This window comes from Ornithodoros turicata, chromosome 7 (genome assembly GCF_037126465.1).
Source record: "Ornithodoros turicata isolate Travis chromosome 7, ASM3712646v1, whole genome shotgun sequence".
Lineage (NCBI taxonomy): Eukaryota > Metazoa > Arthropoda > Arachnida > Ixodida > Argasidae > Ornithodoros > Ornithodoros turicata.
In genome coordinates, this window is record NC_088207.1 from 43277174 (window position 1) to 43297973 (window position 20800).

Genomic DNA, 20800 nt, shown 5'->3' on the forward strand with positions numbered 1-20800 from the left:
ACGGCTCCATCGTGGCGTTCTTCGCTGATGCTTCTTTCATATCACGGCCACTATTCATTTCCCATACTACGATGAGACGAATAAGCAGATGTTTCCATTTCGCACTTTCTGCATGGTATCCACATTCGCTGTCCTGCTGTTAACATCCAGGTTTGCTTCGTGCCTCTTCACGAGAAAGATAATTCTTCCTATATAGAGCGGACGTATGCAAGTGCTTATGCGCTGCAGAAGGCATTGGGAAGGCCAGTTCCAGCCCAGTCGACGGCGTGTCCCCCCGTCAGTACAGTTACCGGAACTTGTACGCAATTTACGGAACCGGAACAGTTACGTCAAGTAAAGAACGAAAGAAGAAGAAACATAAGAAAACGCCTTCTGAAGCACCACCTTGAGAATATACGCTAGCACACTCCACGAAGGGCACGCGTAATTCGAACTGTCTATGTGTCTTCGAAGTTGTGTTTGTCGATGAAACGTCTTTGTTGGTTTTGAGCCCTCGTACTGTGTTTTGTTTGTGTCTTCGCTCGTCGCTCAGGCTTGCCTATCACGGAGTTTATCCACCAGCTCGCCTGCATCTTCGCCATTATTACATATTTATTAAATTAATGAATCAAACACGTCACTAGCTCTCTGCACTGCCCTCTTCTTTCCCACCACCCTCTTTCCCATTATTCACATATAACCCGAAATGCGAGCGAACGCCATCTGTTGGTCTCTGGGGTCGCTACGAAAACGGAACGCGCGCCCGCGTGCCCCTTTTTCTTCCGTCTCGCTGCGGCGCTTCCAGACGCCAGTTCGCATAAGGGACTCACTGTTCTAAGGACTGCATCTATCTGCGGCGCTGTCTTCTGTATGACCGCCTGATTTGTTTGCTTTCCATCTTCGTCTGTGTTGACAAAGACGAGCGGAAAATGGACGCTAGGACGTTAATTACGCTTGTCGCCGTGTTATGTAAGTAGCGCTTGATCATTTTTTTTTTGTCTCAAGATATTTTTTTTTATGTAGTAGACTTTAGCACTTCCTATTGTGCCGGAAAGTTAATGGCAGTATAGGGAATTCTCTCAACGAGAGATCTGATTACAAATGTGCAATGCACATGAATCTTCCGTTCTCTTGAGTGTTCAACGTCTCAAACGACGGCTAGCAGAGAAGCAAAAAGCGGCTTCTGCGAAAGTAGACATCGTTCATTTATTACTACATAACTTGTGTTATGTTCTACGCATGTCATTCTCACCCCATTCAGGTCTTCGTTCCTCAGCTATTTTCCCCCACCCCAAGAAAAAGAAGAAGAAAAAAACTGTAAAAGCAACTTTTAAGATACACCACTCACGTGTACTACCACTTTTACATGGCAACGATATATAGCAGAAACATTGTAATTGTAAGCTGTCGATATGAAGATTTTGGTTTATACCTTCTAAATCAACTATGCGGTTGGTACCGAGATAACCGGAATAATACCCGAAATTGATGTTTGAAATCTTTGTACGTGAAAGTTTTTGGGACTGAAGTTTTGATTTATTGCTAAACAATCTTGGGCAGTTATTCGCTGATTGACAAGATGGTTATTTGCCGAAACTTATCCCACTTTGACATCACGTCAGGCATCTCCGCCAATCGCGGGGCAGCGTAAGAGGTGACGTGCTTAGGAGAACTAACAGGAATAGTGAGTAGGCGATGTCGGTTTCACGGATTAGTGACGTAGCGCTCCGTCGTCTGCTACTTCCGGGGCAAATTGCTGCTGGCTGTCGCAATCGCGTGTAGGCACGGTATATCATGTTCCTGTTCCTAGGAAAGAAAACAGACGCTAGAAAATGATGGTCGTTGTATATTTACGTGCACAAATAGCATAGCCAAGGGTCATCGCTTATCCCATGTTCAGTAGCCCAGAAAAAATAAAGGAACGAACTTGGCGGTGACGACAAACTCAGAACGTGATTCGAATCGTGTACGGAAACTTTTAAAACGAAAATTTCGTGAGCGGTGATTTAGAAATCTCTGAAACTATATAAAGTATGACTAGTACTTGTAGAGGACATATAGTGTGCAATATTTGTAAACATGAGCATGTTGGCGTCATTTTTACACAATCAAGCAATGACGAACTCAACAAGCCCGGACATGTGTCGAGGATTTTCCGTTACACCTGTAGCCTCGACAGCCGATTTCAAATTTTCCGTATATAACAGGGTGTCCCAGCTAAATGCGAACAGATTTAAGAAAATATATATATATTATTTTTTCGAGATGAAGTCAGTTGTAATGTAGTATATGCTCAAGGGCATACCTTAATCAGGGCACCGGCAAACTCCTAAGGCAGTGTCCTAATTAACTTTCGTAAATTAACTTTTTAATTATGCCTACGAAGTTGTCTCAATGAGAACATCTGAACCCTTTGGTCACCTGATACCGTAGCAGTTTTCAGAACAAAAATCCGTTCGATAGATCGTCCGGAAAAAAATCGTGAAGGAACACCATTTTTTTTGTTTATTTTGTTCATTGCGCATCTTCGGAAACGTGTCTTTCCTTCACCCCCAATGTGAGAGGGTGGAGGGTGAAAGAGCACACTATCGCCTCTTGCGTCCTGGAAAAAGATTAAAAGAAAACAGAAAATGCAACCCAAGATAAGGGAAGTTCCGATAGCGTCACCCCATATATATATCCCCCCTATCATCAACTGAAAATATTCTCGCGTGATAAGATAAATGAATTACAGTCAGCATCGCTCTTATGTTATCATTTTGTTGAACAGCTGCAAGAGTTTACCGCAAATTAACAGCATTATTGCCGAGATATTTTCCTGAAACTTTGCGTGCAAGTAATTCTATTCTTCTACCGCAAGACAAGCAGAGATTAAAACGTCTGTGACCCAGCTTTTTGTGTGTGTATGCATGTGTAAAATGATGCTAATACTACTTATGACAATGTTGGTTGAGAAATGTGATATTTTGTTCCTTCTGATGGCCATTCACACAGAGACCGTCGTAGCATGTAGTTCAGTGAAATATTACGTTTTCCCCATTTTGACATGTCAATGGTGCAACATATATAGCAACGGTTTTGTGGACAATATTTGTCATCCGTCCATGACACTTGGCAGTGAAAGTAATAATGTTATCTGAAGTTTTGAACAAGTACACCCCACGTGTAATCCTTCTAAGGTATGTGAAAATACGCGACATTCAATGCACTAGAGGTCATCTGTGCACAGCTAGCACATGCGCTACCATACTCAACCGCTTCTGATACGTTTTGCGCCGTTAATAGATGTAGAATATCACAGTAAACCATTCTCTGCCTTTGCTAAACACCACAAAGTTGTTCCGTCCAAATATCATGCGGTGTATGGCTGTAACACACTAACACACGCGTATAACGCAATGCTCAGCGTTCGCCGCCGCCCTGCTCCTCCTCCTCCTCCTCCTCTCACCTTTCCTCCTCGCCCGCGAAACCGACGTCACGGCACAGCGGAGAAGTTTGTTGGAGCACGTAGAAAAACAATTGTAATTTTTATTATTAATAAAAAAAAAGATATCATTAGTAATAACAACATAACGAATAATAATCTAATCTTCCCTAATTCTAATGTAATCTAACGATGGTAATAATGATAATTTAATTATCCTAATCTTTTTTGTTTTGTTTTTACTCAATACTGTGGCATGCAGCAGTGTGCGTGCATGATATATCGAACCGCACATGTCAGAGTGTGACAACACCTTTAAAGCATGTGTTCCATAGGGAAGAGGCGTTTTTCGGCCTTGTGCACGATCTGACATTCGGTCGGTTGGCTGTCGGAACAGCTGAAGCGAGACGGTGCATAAGACACGTACAACTGCAATTCTGACAGCTGCAAGTCGAAGACGTGTCGAAATGTTGGCAGCTTTTCCCATCTATGACGCGACATTGACTGTGATAAGGGAAGAAACTGATTTCAGGTGGAAGGTACGGTTTAGGAATGTCAAAAAGGTTTGCTTTAGGACGTGGCTTCATTTATTGAACCACTAAGGCAACCTTAAAAAAAAAAAAAAAGAAGAAAAGGAATTTTCTCCAAATGTGTAATGCAGGCATTCCCTCTGAGCGCTCTAATTAATGCATAGAGCATTTACTGAGGCAAGAGTGCATAAACTTGCTCCGACCTATAGGACTGATCTTGTTGGCTTCAGTTCAGGTTTTACTTTTTTTTCGGGGGGGGGGGGGAGGGGAGGGGGGGTCAGTATTGGTATTTTTATTAGTGCCCACCAACGGCGAAAGCCTAGACGGAGTACATCGGCAAGTTTACCCTAATGTCGGCGTACTTTTGGTTTCTGTATACTATACTCGATAGCGATTCTGTATAGCGCGACTCGACTCGATTCTGTATAGTGTACCCGAAATAAGAAAGCTTCCTGCTTTTGATTTATCAACCAAAACTTGCTGGCATTAACAGCCTGCCAGTTTTCCAATGGGCGCGACGACATGCAATAACAAGTACGTACAAATGATCGTGTGAATAACTATAAAATAATCTTTATAAAGAAAGCAGCAGGTGCCTTATGTATCGATCGAGGACGAACGTGCTAAAGTAAAAACGAGAAACGACTCCCGCTGTTCGATGATGATAACAAGTCAATCCAGTATGAGTGACAGCTCAGCATGCCGAGTGCCTGAAGTCTTTCTGCTTACAACAGTAGCACGACGCCTACACACGGGCCCTGCTGTGCCCTTTCTAGCAATGAGATGTAGGCTTTCAGGACGCCGGAAGACACGAAGCATCACACGCGAGAATATATTGATGTATGGCTTTGTCATCAATGCGGGCGACCTCCGGATACGCGTCTTCGTTGATTGCCTCATATCCTTGCATTACATGCATTGGGTCTTCGACAAGAGCTACAGGGAGAGATGGATGAGTTGGGTGGGTTGGTTTCGCAAAAGAATAGGAGAGAAAATATGGAGTGGAAATACAACCCCTGTATATAACGGGGTGTTTATTTTTATCCTTTGCGGAATTATTATTAAAAAAAGCTATGAGAGCAGCACAGGTGTCGTATTTGCGATTGAGTTATACGGCCAGGCGGACATCCTCTCCAAGGAAGTATGCAACTACACTCTAAGAAAAAAAGGAGTAAAACGGGGAGTAATTGCAGCTTCTACTCCCCTAGTCTGCAATTACTCCCCATTTTAGTCCCCTAACCCGACATTTAGTCCCGACATTTACTCCCCAGGACTGCAAATTGTCACTAAACTTCGCGACTGGTCTCCTGAATGCAACAGTCTAGGTAAATATGTGCCCTTGGTCAATTTGAACGACATAAGGCTGTATAACTCAGACAACGTAGCAATTTTCTAGCCACATGAGTAAGAAACAGTTAGCGCATCTTTCTTCGCAAAATGTGCCCTAGTATGGCGTAAGATTTTATATAACTCGATATATCACGGTTGACAGTTCGCTTCGAAGTATTTTCATGCATGCACACCAATTATGTGCCTGGGACTCTTACAACAGCGCGTGAAATGCAGTCTCCACGCTGTGACATTCATTTACTCCCGAAAGGGACTATTTTTTGTGGCAATGCATTTAGTCCCCAAAAGGAGTAAAAGTACTCCTTTTTTTCTTAGAGTGTACAAGATGATTAATTACCTAAAATTCATTCATTAACTCTTTAATTAGGGGATTTCGGGCAAAAGTGAGATAGCAGACACACCCTGAATAGAACACCCTGTATAGGACTGCGCAAGCAAGCAATTTAACACCGAAAGGAATACGAAGCGAATAACTGTGTAACTGAACGGAATGCGTATTACCGATATAGAGCGTATGTACAACATATACGTGATACATGCATGCGGATCTTTGTATAAAGATGCACTCGCTTTGTTCCATACCTTCCCTTGCGGCGTTTCCGGGCTATTCGAAAGTATTCGGTTCGGTAACCGAACCCAACACATTCGTTCGATTCGTAATATAGAATTCTATATAGTACTCGATTTGGAATTCAAATCGAATATAGAATTATCCGCTTCCTATGCGAAAAATCCGGATGTTTGCTCAGCCCAAATCCTTTAGATTATTCCGACGTATCTCACTAAAAAGGAGAAAAAAAAAGAATAGGAATAAATAAATAAAGACATTACACAACGTGGCACAATACCATAACTTTTAACACTGCAAAATGTCAAAATGAAACTTGTAAATAATTATGTTTGCCAACAACTTGTCATGTGTGCTGGCATATTGAAACTGGATACGAGCACGGATGTTTGTAACATGTAAAGATATAACTGAGATTGCGCAGGAGTCGTTAAGAGGACAAGAAAGAAGTATGAGATCGATTCATCGTGTTCGCTTGAAATTATAGGTTTAGTCCTATAGGACACCTTCAGACATTCCTCAGGGAGTTCTGTTTCGACAGAAGTGAGACAGGGGGTTATTTTAAGCACGTCGAAGGCCTAACGGCACACCCTCGTTGACACATTACGATACACCTTTTTTTCCAACCATCCTGTTTACATAGTCGCAGCTTTAACTGCAACCCTTATCGCAAAAGAGAGAGAGGGAGAAAAGCACTTCGAACATACTCCGTTGGGTACTAACAAATCATGTGCCTGGGTCATCCCCTCGATCCGTGAACAGTATTTTGACTTCCTCGTCGACGTCGTTTTCCCCCTTCCACGTCGAGCAAACTAAACAAACCACTCCGTGCTACCGTCCAGGCGTATTTATAGACCGTCTTCAGCGTAAGCCTAAACAACCGGCCCTAAACAAATCAGCAGTCCAGCTCTTAGCTCCATACGGAGCAGCGGCGTAAAGCCATCCACGCGGAACACTCGCTCGGCTCTGGGGTACACAGACGAGCTATACTGGGAACCGAGGTCAAATCTCGGGGCTATACCCTTACGAGAGGCAGTCTGCTGGAAGATAAAAACATATAGTGAGATGAACCAGGTGACCGCTCTCCTCGTCATATATGCTTGACGTCTGACGTATACAGATGCTTCTATTGGCCATCTTGTTGTGAATTTCAGTTTATCAAGCTCACGATCGGGACACGGAAATAGAAGGACGCAGAACCTGGAATGTCATTGTCTGGATTACGAAGATTACGAAGATTACTTTTGCATTCCCCATGGACGCCCGTTCTGTAGCACGCGGGAAGCCAGCAACCTAAGTCGCAGCGAATTCCTAAATCGCTAAACCGTGGATGCTTGGAGGGAGGCACAGGAGGATGCAGGGGGAGGAGGGGTGCTTGTACGGCACAGACGGGTGCATAGCTGCATGCTGCTTGATTGCAGGTCACTCTATCCGCCACATCACATAAGGTATTTCGTCCAGACGAGCAGAGTCTGTCTGCGCGGCGCTGGTATTTAACGGAGGACATTCATCTCGGCTTCGTGCCCTCGACAGACCCACGTGACCTACAGTTGTCTGCCTTCTTAAACCTATTTTCCTGCACGGGTAATCTTAGTGTCGTATCCTGGCTACTGTGACAACGGACGCGATGCGGCCAACGCATCGCAAGAACACACGAGCTACTTGCCGTTCGATGCATCTACTATGCGTAGGCAGATTCAACGTGTACGTTGAACATCCTTGTGTCACACGCTCTACCAAGACTTCATATAGAACTGAGGCCAACAACACCGCCAGGCTCTATATAACTGTCCCATCCCAGTTTCGTTGCGCAATGGAAGTCCATTCGCGAAGCGACCACGTTCCGCAGGGGCTCGAACGTGGTAGTGAGCGCTGGTAAAGCATCGGTGCAGAGATGAATGAGATGGCATAGGTGCAATCAAGCTGTTTCCTTCATGGGCGCAGTGACGGTGGGAATAGCTACCTATAGCCACGTAGTTCACGTCTTGCAGTTGGTCAGTAATGCAACAGGTGACATCTCGACGACAAACGACCGTGTAAAGCATGAAAAAAGTGTTGTTCCTACTCGCCCAGTAGGCGAGGAACGGTGGATGAATGTTACCCCATCCCTTCTCAAAACTCACTCATGAGCATGGTCCCTCCTTCTCAGTGTGGCTAATGAGCTGAACAGGAAACGAGTGAGCATGAGGAACAAAGGGTGAACTGAGCGGCGAGTGATTGAGCATGGGCGAGCAGGAGTCACAATTGCCGACCTCTGCTCAGGCGTCTGCGGTTGCCCGTCTACAACGCGTGTAATCATCTTGTATATTGCCGACCGATATTACCGTTCTGTTTCATTTGGCATAACTTATCTTTACAGGTACAGCGCATGTCTGCGTGCATGCGGAGGTCACCACCAGTACCTCACTGGCTCCTTGCAATGTAAGAAAAGGACAGACAGCCGTAAATGGTGGCCTTATGCTGTCTACTCGTACAAAGAGGATTTCGCAATGCTTTGCTCAACGTATGCGTCCCCCCCCCCCCCTCTCTCTCTCTCTTTCAGGAAGATTCGGGGATTCGTGTAAACACCACAGACCGACTACGAAGGCTTCGTCACTTGATGAGGACAGCTAATCTATCTGGCTACATCATTCCATCCGAGGATGCGCACCATGTGAGTGTCCTCTGTCTTTAATTCCGCCTTCTGTCAGTCTCGTATACCTTCAGAATCCTAGAGAATTTGTGTCATAGCAATCTACGTGCTTAACACTGTATTCTTCGGAAACTGTTTCTCTATAGGTGACGGGGAAATATCATAAAATTAATTTTGAGACATATGACGTCATTAGGTGGCCCAACCTACCTACGCGTCTGGTAACAGTCTTCCAACAGTCTTCCAACGTGGGGCGTACGGCGGAGACGCGCACTGTGGCTAGGATACAGACGCCACAGTGACGTCACCTACTCGCGGCGAATTCGAAACTACGAGTATGAAGTTTTGCGGGTTCTTTCGAAAATTCGGGGAGACGCGTTTTGTTTACTGACGGCATCAGAAGGGAGTCATTGAGCGAGGTTGATTTAGAGTAACGAAACAAAGTAAGTATCACTGTCTTAATCCGTAGTGGCATTTTAAAAGGGCCCTTTTCCACGTGGTATGCATGACTGCTGTATTGTCTCCTCTGCCAAGAAGCCACAGGTGATAGGTCCAATAACAATCTTCTTTCTATATTCGTATTCTTCGTAGAGCGAGTTCGTGCCCGAGTACACCAGAAGACTTCAGTTTATTTCCGGATTCTCCGGCTCCGCTGGTAAGTGTGAATAAAAACATTTCGCCTTTAAAAAACAAAAACGAAAGAGAGAGAGCAGTTTTGGTTCTGTAGGAGAACCAGGATGCATTGCTACGCCTAATAGCCCCTCATGAGACTAAACGCACGGAGTTTAGGGAAATTTAGGGTTTGTTTGCGGTGCTGGAAAGTAAGTTGCAGGGACAGGGTGGATTAAAATTGCGCGTAATTACAATCTATAGGGGGCTAGAAGCTCCCGAATTTACTGCCTTTTTTGGTTAAAAACATCACGACCAACGAGTTCCACACAGGAAAACTTTGCATCTTGAGTTGCTGGTCAACATTGCGCAACATTGAGAAACGGAACACTGCGTATATGGTTGATATTCGTGCTACAGAAATAGCTGCGTGCAGCTTATGTTTAGTCCTTCTCTCCCTTTGCGTGCGGGAATGCACTTATTCACATGTTATTGGCCACATCTCACATCCGCCAATTTCGTGAACAACCCGTGGACATTGCGAAGCACTATTAGCACCTTCCGGACAAGCGCCGTCACAACTGATCATTTCAAAACTGCCTTCCGGGATTTGCTTTCTCTTCTTGCGCTTCCTCGCTTTTTCTCCTTTTAAATGTTGTTATTGTTTTTAAATGTTCTTATTGAAGCCGACGTTCTCGTTTAAGGCATGGCTGTTGTTCTCCAGGAGCGCGCTGGTGCCTGGACGGACTCACGGTACACGGAACAGATTGCGCTTCAAGTGGACTGCAACTGGAGGACACTGACTTCGGATGACGTCAGCGTGCAAGACTTCATCCGGGAAGATGGCGTCGAGAATACACTTCGAATCGGTGTTGATACTCGTCTCGTCACACAGAGTTGGGTGCGTTCTTCACCTTTGCAGGAGCCGTAATTTCGGCTAACAGATCGCTACGTTACTTCTGAACACATTGCTTTCTTGCGTGTGCGAGTTTGGTAAACGCCATCCAGACAAAACCAGTCCCAATCGGTATAATAGGTGTAACGCAGTCAATAGGAGCCCCGTAAATCATACCATGCTTTCGGCAGCCGTAGCCTTGGAAAAGTGCCGCCTCCAGCCGCACTGGTAGCCACTGCTAGCTATTGAAATCGGCTGCGGCAACTGACTGAAACAGACGACCATGAGGGGGGGGGGGGCGACTCTGCGTTGTAGCGATGGAGGTAGATGAGGTTTTTATAATGTGTTAGCATTAGAAGCCCCATTCTGAAGAAAAGCCGGCGTCGTAGCGGGGTGAGTGTGGTGTCCGCGTACAGCTCGGTACGTGACGGAGCAGAGCAAATTAGGCTGCGCTCCGCAAGCTGATTCGCTCTTCTCCGTCACGTGAAAGCGCGGAGCTCGTCAGCTGGAGCTGCAGCCGTCGTCCGTTGCGCCTCGTTTCTGAATGTTGCAGAGGTGCCTCGTGCGTTCTCCGAGAGTTTCGCGGGCGGCTCAGTTTGTGTGGTTTGTGTCTCATGTTGTCTGGCAGTTTAAACTGCAACGTTCCCCAATGGATCCCGGACCTTCTACTAGTCAAAATACCAGTCGAAGTATATAAAAATATAAGCAGAAAAGAAGCATAAGAGAAGCAATTTGAAGCAAGACCAACGTCTAATGCGCATTGTCAGTGCATTAGTCACATTAATCGCCTCAATTTTTTTTAGACTAGATATATATAGCTGACTGGATACGGCAGTCCTTCATAAGGCTCGCTATTCTCACCCTTCGTAGTACGCTGAACACTGAGAAAGTCATCGTCTGCTAACGAGCGTGGTCAAGAGTAAAGTAGCCTTACGGAAACGATGAGGCCCCGTTTGGTAGCTAGCTCAATCAACGAAATGCCAGACTTGGCTGTGATTGTAGCTTTTTGCTTCTTTGTAGCTGTAGATGTTTGGTGGCTGCGAGGATTTTGGTAGCATTGAATTGTTCCAGTACGAAGAGACGAAACAGCAGTTCAGACGACGCAACATCGAGTTAGTGGGATCACCCGACAACCTGATTGACGTTATCTGGACGATCGGTGTTGGGAGGCCCACGGAACCTTACTCCAGCATTCAGGTTCATGAGCTGAAATACTCTGGTGAGCCTTTCTGCACTGCCACGTGGTGGAATTTGAATAGTCAATGCGTTTATGGTTATCTGCATTCGTCCTCCTTCATCGTTCACTCACAGGTGAAACATGGCAGAATAAGACCATGAGACTCCGTTCTAAGTTGTCGCAAGACCATGCAGATGCCATTGTTATAACTGCTCTTGACGAAATCGCATGTGAGTTTGTGCTTGCATATTTTCTTTGCCAAATAGGTCAAATATAGAAGAAAGATGGTGAAACCAGCACATAGTATCTGTTCAAATATCAATCAATCAATCAATCTAATCAATATTTCAGGGCTCTTTAATCTACGCGGGAAGGATGTTCCGCATACACCTGTGTTCGAGTCGTTTGCTCTCGTCACCCAGCAGAACGCTAAGTAAGTTATCTGTTTGCTGTTTCGTGATCTACGTAGAATTCACTTCCTGTACAACCTGTTCACTAATATATTGTCGGGCTATCTGGACCGGGGCCAATCGCCTTAGAAGTGTTACGTGGTTCGCCAACGAACAGTCACTTTTACATTGAAGCAAAAGCCTCAGGTCGGGATCCCTCGATATATCGAACCGAGACTGTTCTTCTACTGGGCACGGCCGAGCGAAGATGAATTGAATCAAAGGCCTCAGGTCGGGAGGTGTCGATATTTCGAACCGATAATGTTATTAGTACTGGCCACGATTCAGCAAAGATAGACTGAAGCAAAGGCCTCAGGTCGGGAGATGCCGGTATTTCGAACCGGGACTCTCCTCCTTCTGGGCACAATCCAGCGAACATGGATTGAAGCAAAGGCCTCAGGTCGGGAGATGACGGTATTTCGAACCTAGATTGTTCTTCTACCGGGCACGGTCGAGCGAAGATAGATTGAATCAAAGGCCTCAGGTCGGGAGATGCCGATATTTCGTACCGGGATTGTTGTTCTTCTGGGCACGATCCAGCGAACACAGATTGAAGCAAAAGCCTCAGGTCGAGAGATACCGATATTTCGAAACGAGATTGTTCTTTTACTGGGCATGGTCCAGCGAAGGTAGATTGAACCAAAAGACTCAGGTCGGGAGATGCAGATATTTCGAACCGATAATGTTATTCTGCTGGGCACGATCCAGCAACGATAGACTGAAGCCAAAGCCTCAGGTCGGGAGATGCCGGTATTTCGAACCGAGACTGTTCTCCTACTGGGCATAGTCATCATAATTGGCTGTGTGTGTAGAGTGTTTGGGGATTATGGGTTAAAGAACTCTAGTCTATTGTGAGTTAACGCTTCTGTTGACGATTTTTACACCACTTTTACAAGCTTCCGAGATCATCTGTTCCAGGTTGTACATAAAGCGTGGTTTAGATCGGCTGGGGCCACGAGTCAAGAGACTGCTGAATGCCAATGGCTGCAACGAAACTTCAGACAAGTGTGTCATGGTACTCTTTCATCGCACTTGCTGTTCGAAACTTGCATATCTTGAGCATGCATTCCCATCGAGGAAACAAAGCAAACCGAAACCAAATTAGTCATGGATCCATGCGTGTTTTCGGATAAAAAAGCAATTCTCGAAGCGAATTTCTCACTGAGCCGGAACACATGGCCTTTTTTTCTTTCTAAAATATTATTTTCTAAGACGGGGCCAGAACCGGCCCAAAGGGAACGGCAGGGATGGTTTCTTCACGAGGTACCACTGTACCCAGGTACCATGTTTACATATATGCGTGTTAAATGTGGCAGCTTCGCTATTGGTCCGCATAACCAGCACTGCCTGCTCCAAAATAAAGCTCCCTAAAACGAGGCTTCTAAACGGAGTTTCGCTATTATGTTGCTGACTGAATTGAAGATCTGTTCCTTCCCATCATGCATGTTGGCGCAGCTTGGGACGTAGGAGCATTCTCACATTTTGGAACCTATATTTAAAAAGTTGACCTGTGCTCTTTCTATGTAACTCATCGCTATAGGAACGTAGCACTAAGAGCAAACCATACAGCACTTTCTATAGCACTGTGGCACGAATAACAGCATTAAAGCCCGAAATATTTCGATGCCACAAATCATGCGTCGTGGGGCAAGCTAGGTATAGCTTTGTTCTTGGACAATGCTTCAGTCGACCGCCCAGGCTTAGGTCACTTTAAAGGCGAGGGAGATGGTAGATCATGAGGTAAACAAGTCGTCTATACACTGCTGCGGTTGAATATCTTGAGGGACCGCAACGCATATCATGTAGAATTTAGTGGTAACGCGATCACGTGCATGAACATCACGCCAAAACTCGGAGCCTAATATACCTTTGCCTTTAGTGAGATTTCGCGTAGTTATATTAATACTTAGATGTCCTTAAACCAACATATGATGCTTTCTAGGTCCTAGACTACCGCGACGCTTACAGTGACATTCCTTCGGGTGTGAACAACATGTCCTGGGTTGTAGTCACTGCATCGTGCAGCTACGCATTATGTGGAGCCATACCCAAGGTACTGTATACACACATGTATGTCAATCACTTATTCACTTAGTACTTATATTCATTGTTCTTTTCATCCGCGTCTTTTCCCAGGAGAAGCAACTGTTGAAAGAATCCCCTCTGCTTTTGTTGAAAGCTATAAAAAACAGCGTTGAAATCGAAGGCATGAAGCGCGCACACGTAAGCATTTCAACGTTCCAGGATTTCGATATCAACTGCAGCAACTGTTTACGTGTATATTTCAGCTTAAAGACTGTGTAGCACAGGCTTCCATGTATTCTGCTTTGGAGAGAGACCTCTCACAGGGAAGAGATTGGACGGAACTGAAAGTCGGCAAGAAACTGAAGGAGCTGAGAAAGTGAGACATGCAAACATACTTCTCTCGCATTGGTGATCTAATACACACTTTAAAAAACTTTACAGATAATACATCAGCCAGTGTTTTCGTGTGCAGCACGAACTTAAACTATCTCAAAGTCCTAGTTGAAGAAAGGAGGTGCTTGTAAATGAAATAACCATAGCACGCGTGAGCAGCGCTGTAAATCGGCTTGAACAGCTATGCTATACCGTTAGAGCGATGGTTCGGGTAGAGCGATAGTGCTGCTCGCACACTGTCGTCACGCGGCATGTACATCAAGCACAATGCACCCTACGAAAATGCCATCGTATCGCAACCAGTGCAGTCAAGTGAGTCAACAATTCCTGAAGTTTGCAAATGAGTGTAATTGCTTGCACGGGCATAAAGCCGAGTTTCGATTCTGGTGTATACTAACGTGAGTAACTACCGAGCGCACGGCTGGGGTATAATATACAAGTTACTTTGCAAGAATTAGATACCTTATAAATTACGAACCAGTTAAGAATGCATCTCGGCGAACCAGTCATGCCAAAGCGAACCGGTTTTGCACCGGCCGTGTTCGCTCTCCTGGGCGTGCATAACACTCAGGAACGTATGTTCCGCGTCAGAATCATGAACATCGTGCAGTCAAGAGCACCGTGGACAAGAGCGCCATCAAGTTTAGCCTTACATTGGGCACCGAACACATTGTTACGGTACTGGAAAGTAAACCGCTAAATATGGAACGATACGACACTATATCAGTTCGAATAGTTACTATAAGTGTCTTCCGAGTAGCTACAGAACTACTTGAACTGAAGTCGCGCCACTTCTCAATTATTTCAGCGGGCAACAACAAACGCTTGCCAAACGCTTTTGTCAACAGAACTGTTCTCCTACTGGGCATGGTCAGCGAGGCCAGATTGAATCAAAAGCCTCAGGTCGTAAGCTGCCAATACTTCGAACAGAACGCTCGTCAACACTTGTCAGACGCTTTTGTCAAAAACAATACTAGCTGTTTTCTCACACTGGTCAATGGCACGTTACCTATATACAGACATGTACTTTTCTTGATGTACTGCAGGGAGCAGACCTTATACCAAGTCGACAGCTTTGAGACCATTGCAGCGTCGGGACCAAACGCGGCCAAAGCCCATTACCTTCCCACGGCTGCAACAGACAGGAAGGTGTCCAAGGAGGATATGCTTCTTGTCGATACTGGGGGGCAGTACCTGTAAGAAAATCATTATATCTTTTCGTGTTGAGTTCATCTGAGACTTTCCTCGCGTCAAAAGGTGTTCACATCCACGACCCTATGGCAGGAGCAACAGACGTCGTCAGAAATGCTGTCAGTTGCATGTCTTTTAGTAGGACTATACAATATTTATTGGCTGCCATGGTAAACTTAACAATGTCTTTTGAACGCAACACTAGTTTAGTGTGTTGGAACTAGGTGCACTGTTTGATCAACGCATGTACACCATACAAGTTGAACTGTGTGCTTGAAAGCACCCTTCCCAACGCCCTAATTCGCACATTCGATTTCAGGGACGGCACAGTGGACATTACGCGTACATGGCATTTTGGAGATCCAACGCATTTCCAGAAGGTAAATAAGCCGCACTTCACTGAATGATGAATGAGGAATGCCGAAGTACGAGAACCTCTGTTCCATGTTACGTCCTACACGATATCTGCTGTATCGGTCGCCCACCGAGCTCATACGATTTCGTGTTGAGTATAGCTGGTTTAAGGCTATCTCAGCTTAATTTACCTGTAGCAGGGAACGATAGCGGTACAACGGATTGGCAATAAAAAGCACACTCGTGGCCACTGAATATTGTGCACCTCTTTTGTGATGTTCGCAGGAAGCCTATACAAGGGTCCTCATGGGTGTGATCAATCTCTTCAGTTTTGTGTTTCGATATGGCATTACCGGTGAGGAAGCATTGTGTTTTAACGTTTTCTCAGTCGGTGTGTCATACATGTAGCGTTCAAGACCATCACGTTGATATTGGTACTCCCTCTTGCAGACGCCCAATTGGATGTCATTGCACGGGCACCCTTGTTTGATGTTGGGCTGATGTACGGCCACGGGACAGGTCATGGCATTGGGTCCTACCTTGGAGTGCATGACGGTACGATGTCACTGCTCTATCGTATAAGACGGATATTTCTGAACGCTCCATGCTCCACGGGCCACTAAAATATAGTCCTGGAACACACTTTCAGGTCCACCACGCATTACCTACAGTGCCGCGAAGCGTGGCATGCCTCTATCGTCCGGAATGTTCTTCTCCATAGGTGAAATAATCACTGATAGCAACTTTGATTTGGCACTGACAAGGACCGTCTTTTCAACCACCAGAGCCGGGTTACTACAGGGCGAAAGAAATGGGCATAAGGCTTGAAACGACTGCTATGGTTGTTGAAGCGAGGACGAAGGTATCGACAGGAGCTAAGCCGTTCGTGAACAATAATCAATCACGCGTACTTGCAGTATGCTGCGGATACGGAGCTTTACCTGAAGCTGGAACCTGTGGCATTCCTACCTTTCGACAGTAATCTCATTCTACGAGACATGTTGACTCCCAAACAGGTAAAACCATAGTGTTACGTCAATCGTTTACAGTCTGGTTCACGAAAGATTTTCCTGAAGCCACCCTCAAATTCAGTGGCGTAGCCAGAGGGACGTTTTCGGGGATTCAACCCCCCACCCCCGCCAAGTCCGTACCTTTGGCAGCACACTCTGGAGAGGGAAACGAGGTGAAACCCTTCTTCCCCATGTAAAGTTCCCATAGAACCCCTCCAGAATTATTTTTCTGGCTACCCCAGCGGTCAAATTAACTCGCGTCTTTACCTGGATACAGTGCTCAGAGGTAAATGACAGCGGGAGCGCACATATCTTGTACACCGTCTGTACTAACTTCAACTGAGTTCGTTTCACGTTGACTTGGTCATTGTAAAAAAAAAGTTTACTCACTCTTTGTATTGTACGCATATTTTTCTTAAGCATTAAGAAGCCCAAATTCATTGGCACTTCCATGAGCGATAACAAAGTCGAATCGTCGTATGGTAGCCTTTCCTGGACCAGACTATAATACTTTACGCCTCTCCCTGGCGGCCTAACAACGGTACTCCCATTATCAGGTAAACTGGCTGAACAAATACAACGAGAACATCATGCTTCACCTGGGGAAAGAGCTTGCCGCCCAAAAGAGATTCGACGCTGTCGAATGGCTAAGGCGGCGGGTGTTCGTCGTCGACCAACCAAAGTGCAGCGGCGCCGCCGACGCAATTGAAAATTCCGCTTGCGGTATCTTGCTCTATACGATAATTTATTATGCGATCCATGCTGCACTCATTGCCGCTTAGAACGTACGGGGACGTCGAAAGCGATAGAGCATCGTTGTTTGTTTCGATGTTGCGAGGGCACCCTGCTACATTCGGAAGACGTTATGTAGTTACACGTAAGCAGGGGAGTCCTGACAGGAAGCACCTGGGCCACTAAGGCCTCGGGATGCACCTTGTAAAATAGCAGGATGTCTGTTTACCTTTCATGTGCTGGGTTTCGGTGAAGGATAAACGCTGCCCTATACCGATGCGGTCCGAAATACGAGTCGAGTAGTCATACGTGCGGACAATCCTGCTATTTCATAAGACGTTACTGATGTGAAGGAATGTAAGAGCTGACACGATGTTCAGGAGGAAGCTTATCCTTCAACCACTGCCAAATGTTTACGGTTTCCTGTTCTTTAACAAGTGCTGTATAGTGAACTGTGTGCCAACTGGGTGTATAGTGCTCGTCCAAAAGTCTTTATGTTAATGTTTCTTCTTGGGCATTTCCTTTTGAAGTCGAACGTGTACTTCTCCTGTTTACGCTATTTAACGCTGCGGGTAAAACAACACGAGAGTATATCGACTACACATTTTACGCCAATATGTTATCACTTTGGCATTCGGTCGACGCGTTTTAAATAGGCAGAAGGTGTGAAGAGTTTCATAATAACTGAAGGGCGTGGTAGGATTGATTAGAGATGCAGCGCGTGCAGTGATGCAACGCCATGCGTGTCTCAATTCAATCCCTGGCAGCCTTGTTCCTTCTCTCCCGTTTTAAAGTGTTAGATGAAGTGCTAACGTCCCTGTAGTTATGCGGTTTGTTGTTGCTCTCGATTTCCACTGTGTTATTTTTATTGCTGTTCTAGATGACAACATCCTAACCAGCTTACCATGATTACAAGAAAGACCACGTCCAGTTACAATGCTGTGCAGGAAAGCGAGGAAACACGTTTAAAACGTGACACGGAATGTATATTAACGAACAATTTGACGTGTTCCTGATACAACTGTGAAGGGCATAGCATAAAAAGCTTGCATGTCTTTCTGTGTCATTGCCGTCCGCATTTTCTACAGGTAAACGTGGTACTGAAATGGAGGATTATTTAGTATAGCGGATTTGGTATAGTATAGCTTGAACCCGACTGAACACCGCAGCAACCTGGATCCAGCGCGGGCGCGGCTGTCGTCCGACAAGATGTCCAGATGTACGGGTTCACTGCGCGGACGACGCTTGCGTTTGACCAATGTGTCCTCACTGCCTTTGGTCACCAACACTGCGCCGAGCACCCCACTCTGACGCTGAAACGGAGCGCTAACAGCACGCTTGCGCAAGGCATCTTCGCTCATTGGTCAGTCGCATAGCCTCGTGTCTCCGACACAACCAGGACTCTGCTTTATAGGCAATCTCGTGCGATCTCTTGCGTAGCGGATGCGTTTCGGTTCGCAGTGCTTCCTTGCTAGCGTACAGCGCCGCATCCGTAACGCATGAAAAAGTGTGTTAACATCCCAAGCAGCACAACATCTTGGCCCAATATTGAACCAGTATTGGCAATGCTAGCCCAATATTGGGTCAATATCGCCGATACTGGTCCAGTATTGGGGCAAAGATGTTGTGCTGCTTGGGATACAGCGTCAGACAAGACTTCGTGTGCTCTCAATGCACTTATCCTCAGATGGGCAAGAACTGACCGGGCGTCGCTCATGTTCAATTGACCAGCAACCAAAGCTGATTATTATTTTGCCCGTATAGTGAAATGTTTTATGCTGGGGCAAATATGACTGCGTTTGGAGATAATAAAGATTTTAATGCGAGATACTGGAGTATATGTCTAAATGATTGAAAGGACCATCTGGATGGCCGACCGCAGAGGCAGTAGGTCCAGCTACCATCAACTTTACGCCTGCGCTCCCTGCACTGTCCTTACACAGATATTTACCAGAACAAAACTCTTTGTTAAAACAACACTCCACCACATAACACGCTCCTAGCAGGTCATTCTCTCCCTTGATTTGTTGAAAACTGGATGCATGTGCCCTTTTGGGACTTATGCAGTTATGTTAAGCGTCACAAAAAAAAAAAAAAAAGGCGTGCGCCCCGCGCTTTCCACAATTCCGCTCCACAAAGCCGTGAATTTCGGTTTTAAAAAAAGTGCGGGGAAAGGGGACAGCAGAAAGCGTTACTCGTTAAACGTTACAAACGGTACACTCTTAAAACCGAACTTCACCGCATAACACGATGAAGTCGAACTTTTACGCAGAAGGATACCGTTGTCACTTCTGATTTGCGGAAAGTGCAGGGCGTACGCCCCCCTTTTTGTGACACTCAACTGCATAAAGGCTGATTCACATTACTGCGTATACGGCTGCGTACAGCGTCTTACGTGTGCCTTCGTTCTATCCTGAAGGACGTTCCGTTGTAATGATTCGCTGTCAGCTTACGTAACGCGCAAGCGCAGTTGTCGGCCCCGCGCGCGCGCCCTTAGGAGTCTGCCCAGTACGAACACTGCCCAGGGCGTCAGTCATGACGTTGCCCACATATGTGAGGCTGACAACGACGAGCCCTTACACCACCACCACCGCAACCGTAAACGCAGTGGTGTGAATCAGCATTTAGTGTCACAAAAAAAGGCACATGCATCCCGTTTTTAGCAGATCAGGGGAGAGAACGACGTCAATCAAGATTATGGTTGGCTATGATTGCGTTATGCGGTTCCACCACTGCGTCCCCGTACGCTGAACGCGACACGAGGACCTTCGCAACACCAAACACGGAAAGGTAAATATAAATTAGTCGCGTCATTACTTATGCGCACACATTAAGTTTCCACGCACAGCCAAAGAGCGTGCCAACAACTCTCATGACAATATTCCCACAACGAAGACGTCTGCGTGACGTCCACGTGCTCGCCCCAACTAACCGTTGTGTCGGAAGTAACTCGCTATACCGTGCACGTAATGGGTTCTATAATACGCGAAGGCTAAACTCGCTTTTAGTGAACTTTCTCCGTCCCAAGCATACTTGCATCTTCTTATCGTTTCATCTTTTCCTTATACCGGCGCCCTCGGCGGCCCGTCATGATTACCGTTAGGAAAAACGGTTTCTTGCCTTCGTCTCGGGGCAGTAATAGACCTTTTACTATGCGGTTTTTAGATTGCCGCTATATGAACGTAACCGTGCGTCCACCTGGGATGCACCTCCGGCGTTATAGCGAGGACTAGGCTGTTTTCGTGTTGAATGGGCCTGCGTTCAGTCGTGAATGCGTGATGAAAACGAAAGATTACACTTTGTGAGAACGGAAACGGAAAAAATGAGGGGATTCGAGAAGCACGACGTACACAGTGCTGGACAAAATTTTACGGAATACCGCACCGGCGCATTCCTTCCTTAGAGTGACACGCCAGCAGCGAATGGGACCGTACGGACCTACCTGGGTTACCTACGCACCTGTCTGTATAAGTCATTACGCT

The 20800-nt window shown here is 45.9% G+C and overlaps 1 protein-coding gene across 4 annotated transcripts; it reads left to right on the forward strand.

The window, feature by feature from the left end:
• The first annotated feature begins 750 nt into the window (after positions 1–750).
• Positions 751–19146, forward strand: LOC135401168 (xaa-Pro aminopeptidase 1-like). Of its 4 annotated transcripts, XM_064633409.1 has the most exons (21): positions 751–948; positions 8211–8272; positions 8394–8504; positions 9075–9138; positions 9797–9993; positions 11059–11206; positions 11299–11394; positions 11516–11597; positions 12532–12628; positions 13556–13666; positions 13750–13836; positions 13902–14014; positions 15078–15227; positions 15542–15602; positions 15862–15931; positions 16027–16131; positions 16226–16297; positions 16362–16438; positions 16494–16592; positions 17144–17309; positions 18199–19146. In XM_064633409.1, exons 1-21 carry the CDS (start codon positions 909–911, stop codon positions 18225–18227), a joined length of 2037 nt encoding a protein of 678 aa, XP_064489479.1. In that variant the 5' UTR covers positions 751–908; the 3' UTR covers positions 18228–19146. The 4 variants fall into 4 exon arrangements, with proteins under 4 accessions (XP_064489479.1, XP_064489478.1, XP_064489480.1 ...); XM_064633408.1 differs by having other exon boundaries at positions 17144–19146; XM_064633410.1 differs by lacking the exons at positions 751–948; positions 8211–8272 and having other exon boundaries at positions 8396–8504; positions 9817–9993; positions 17144–19146.
• The last annotated feature ends 1654 nt before the right edge of the window (positions 19147–20800 follow it).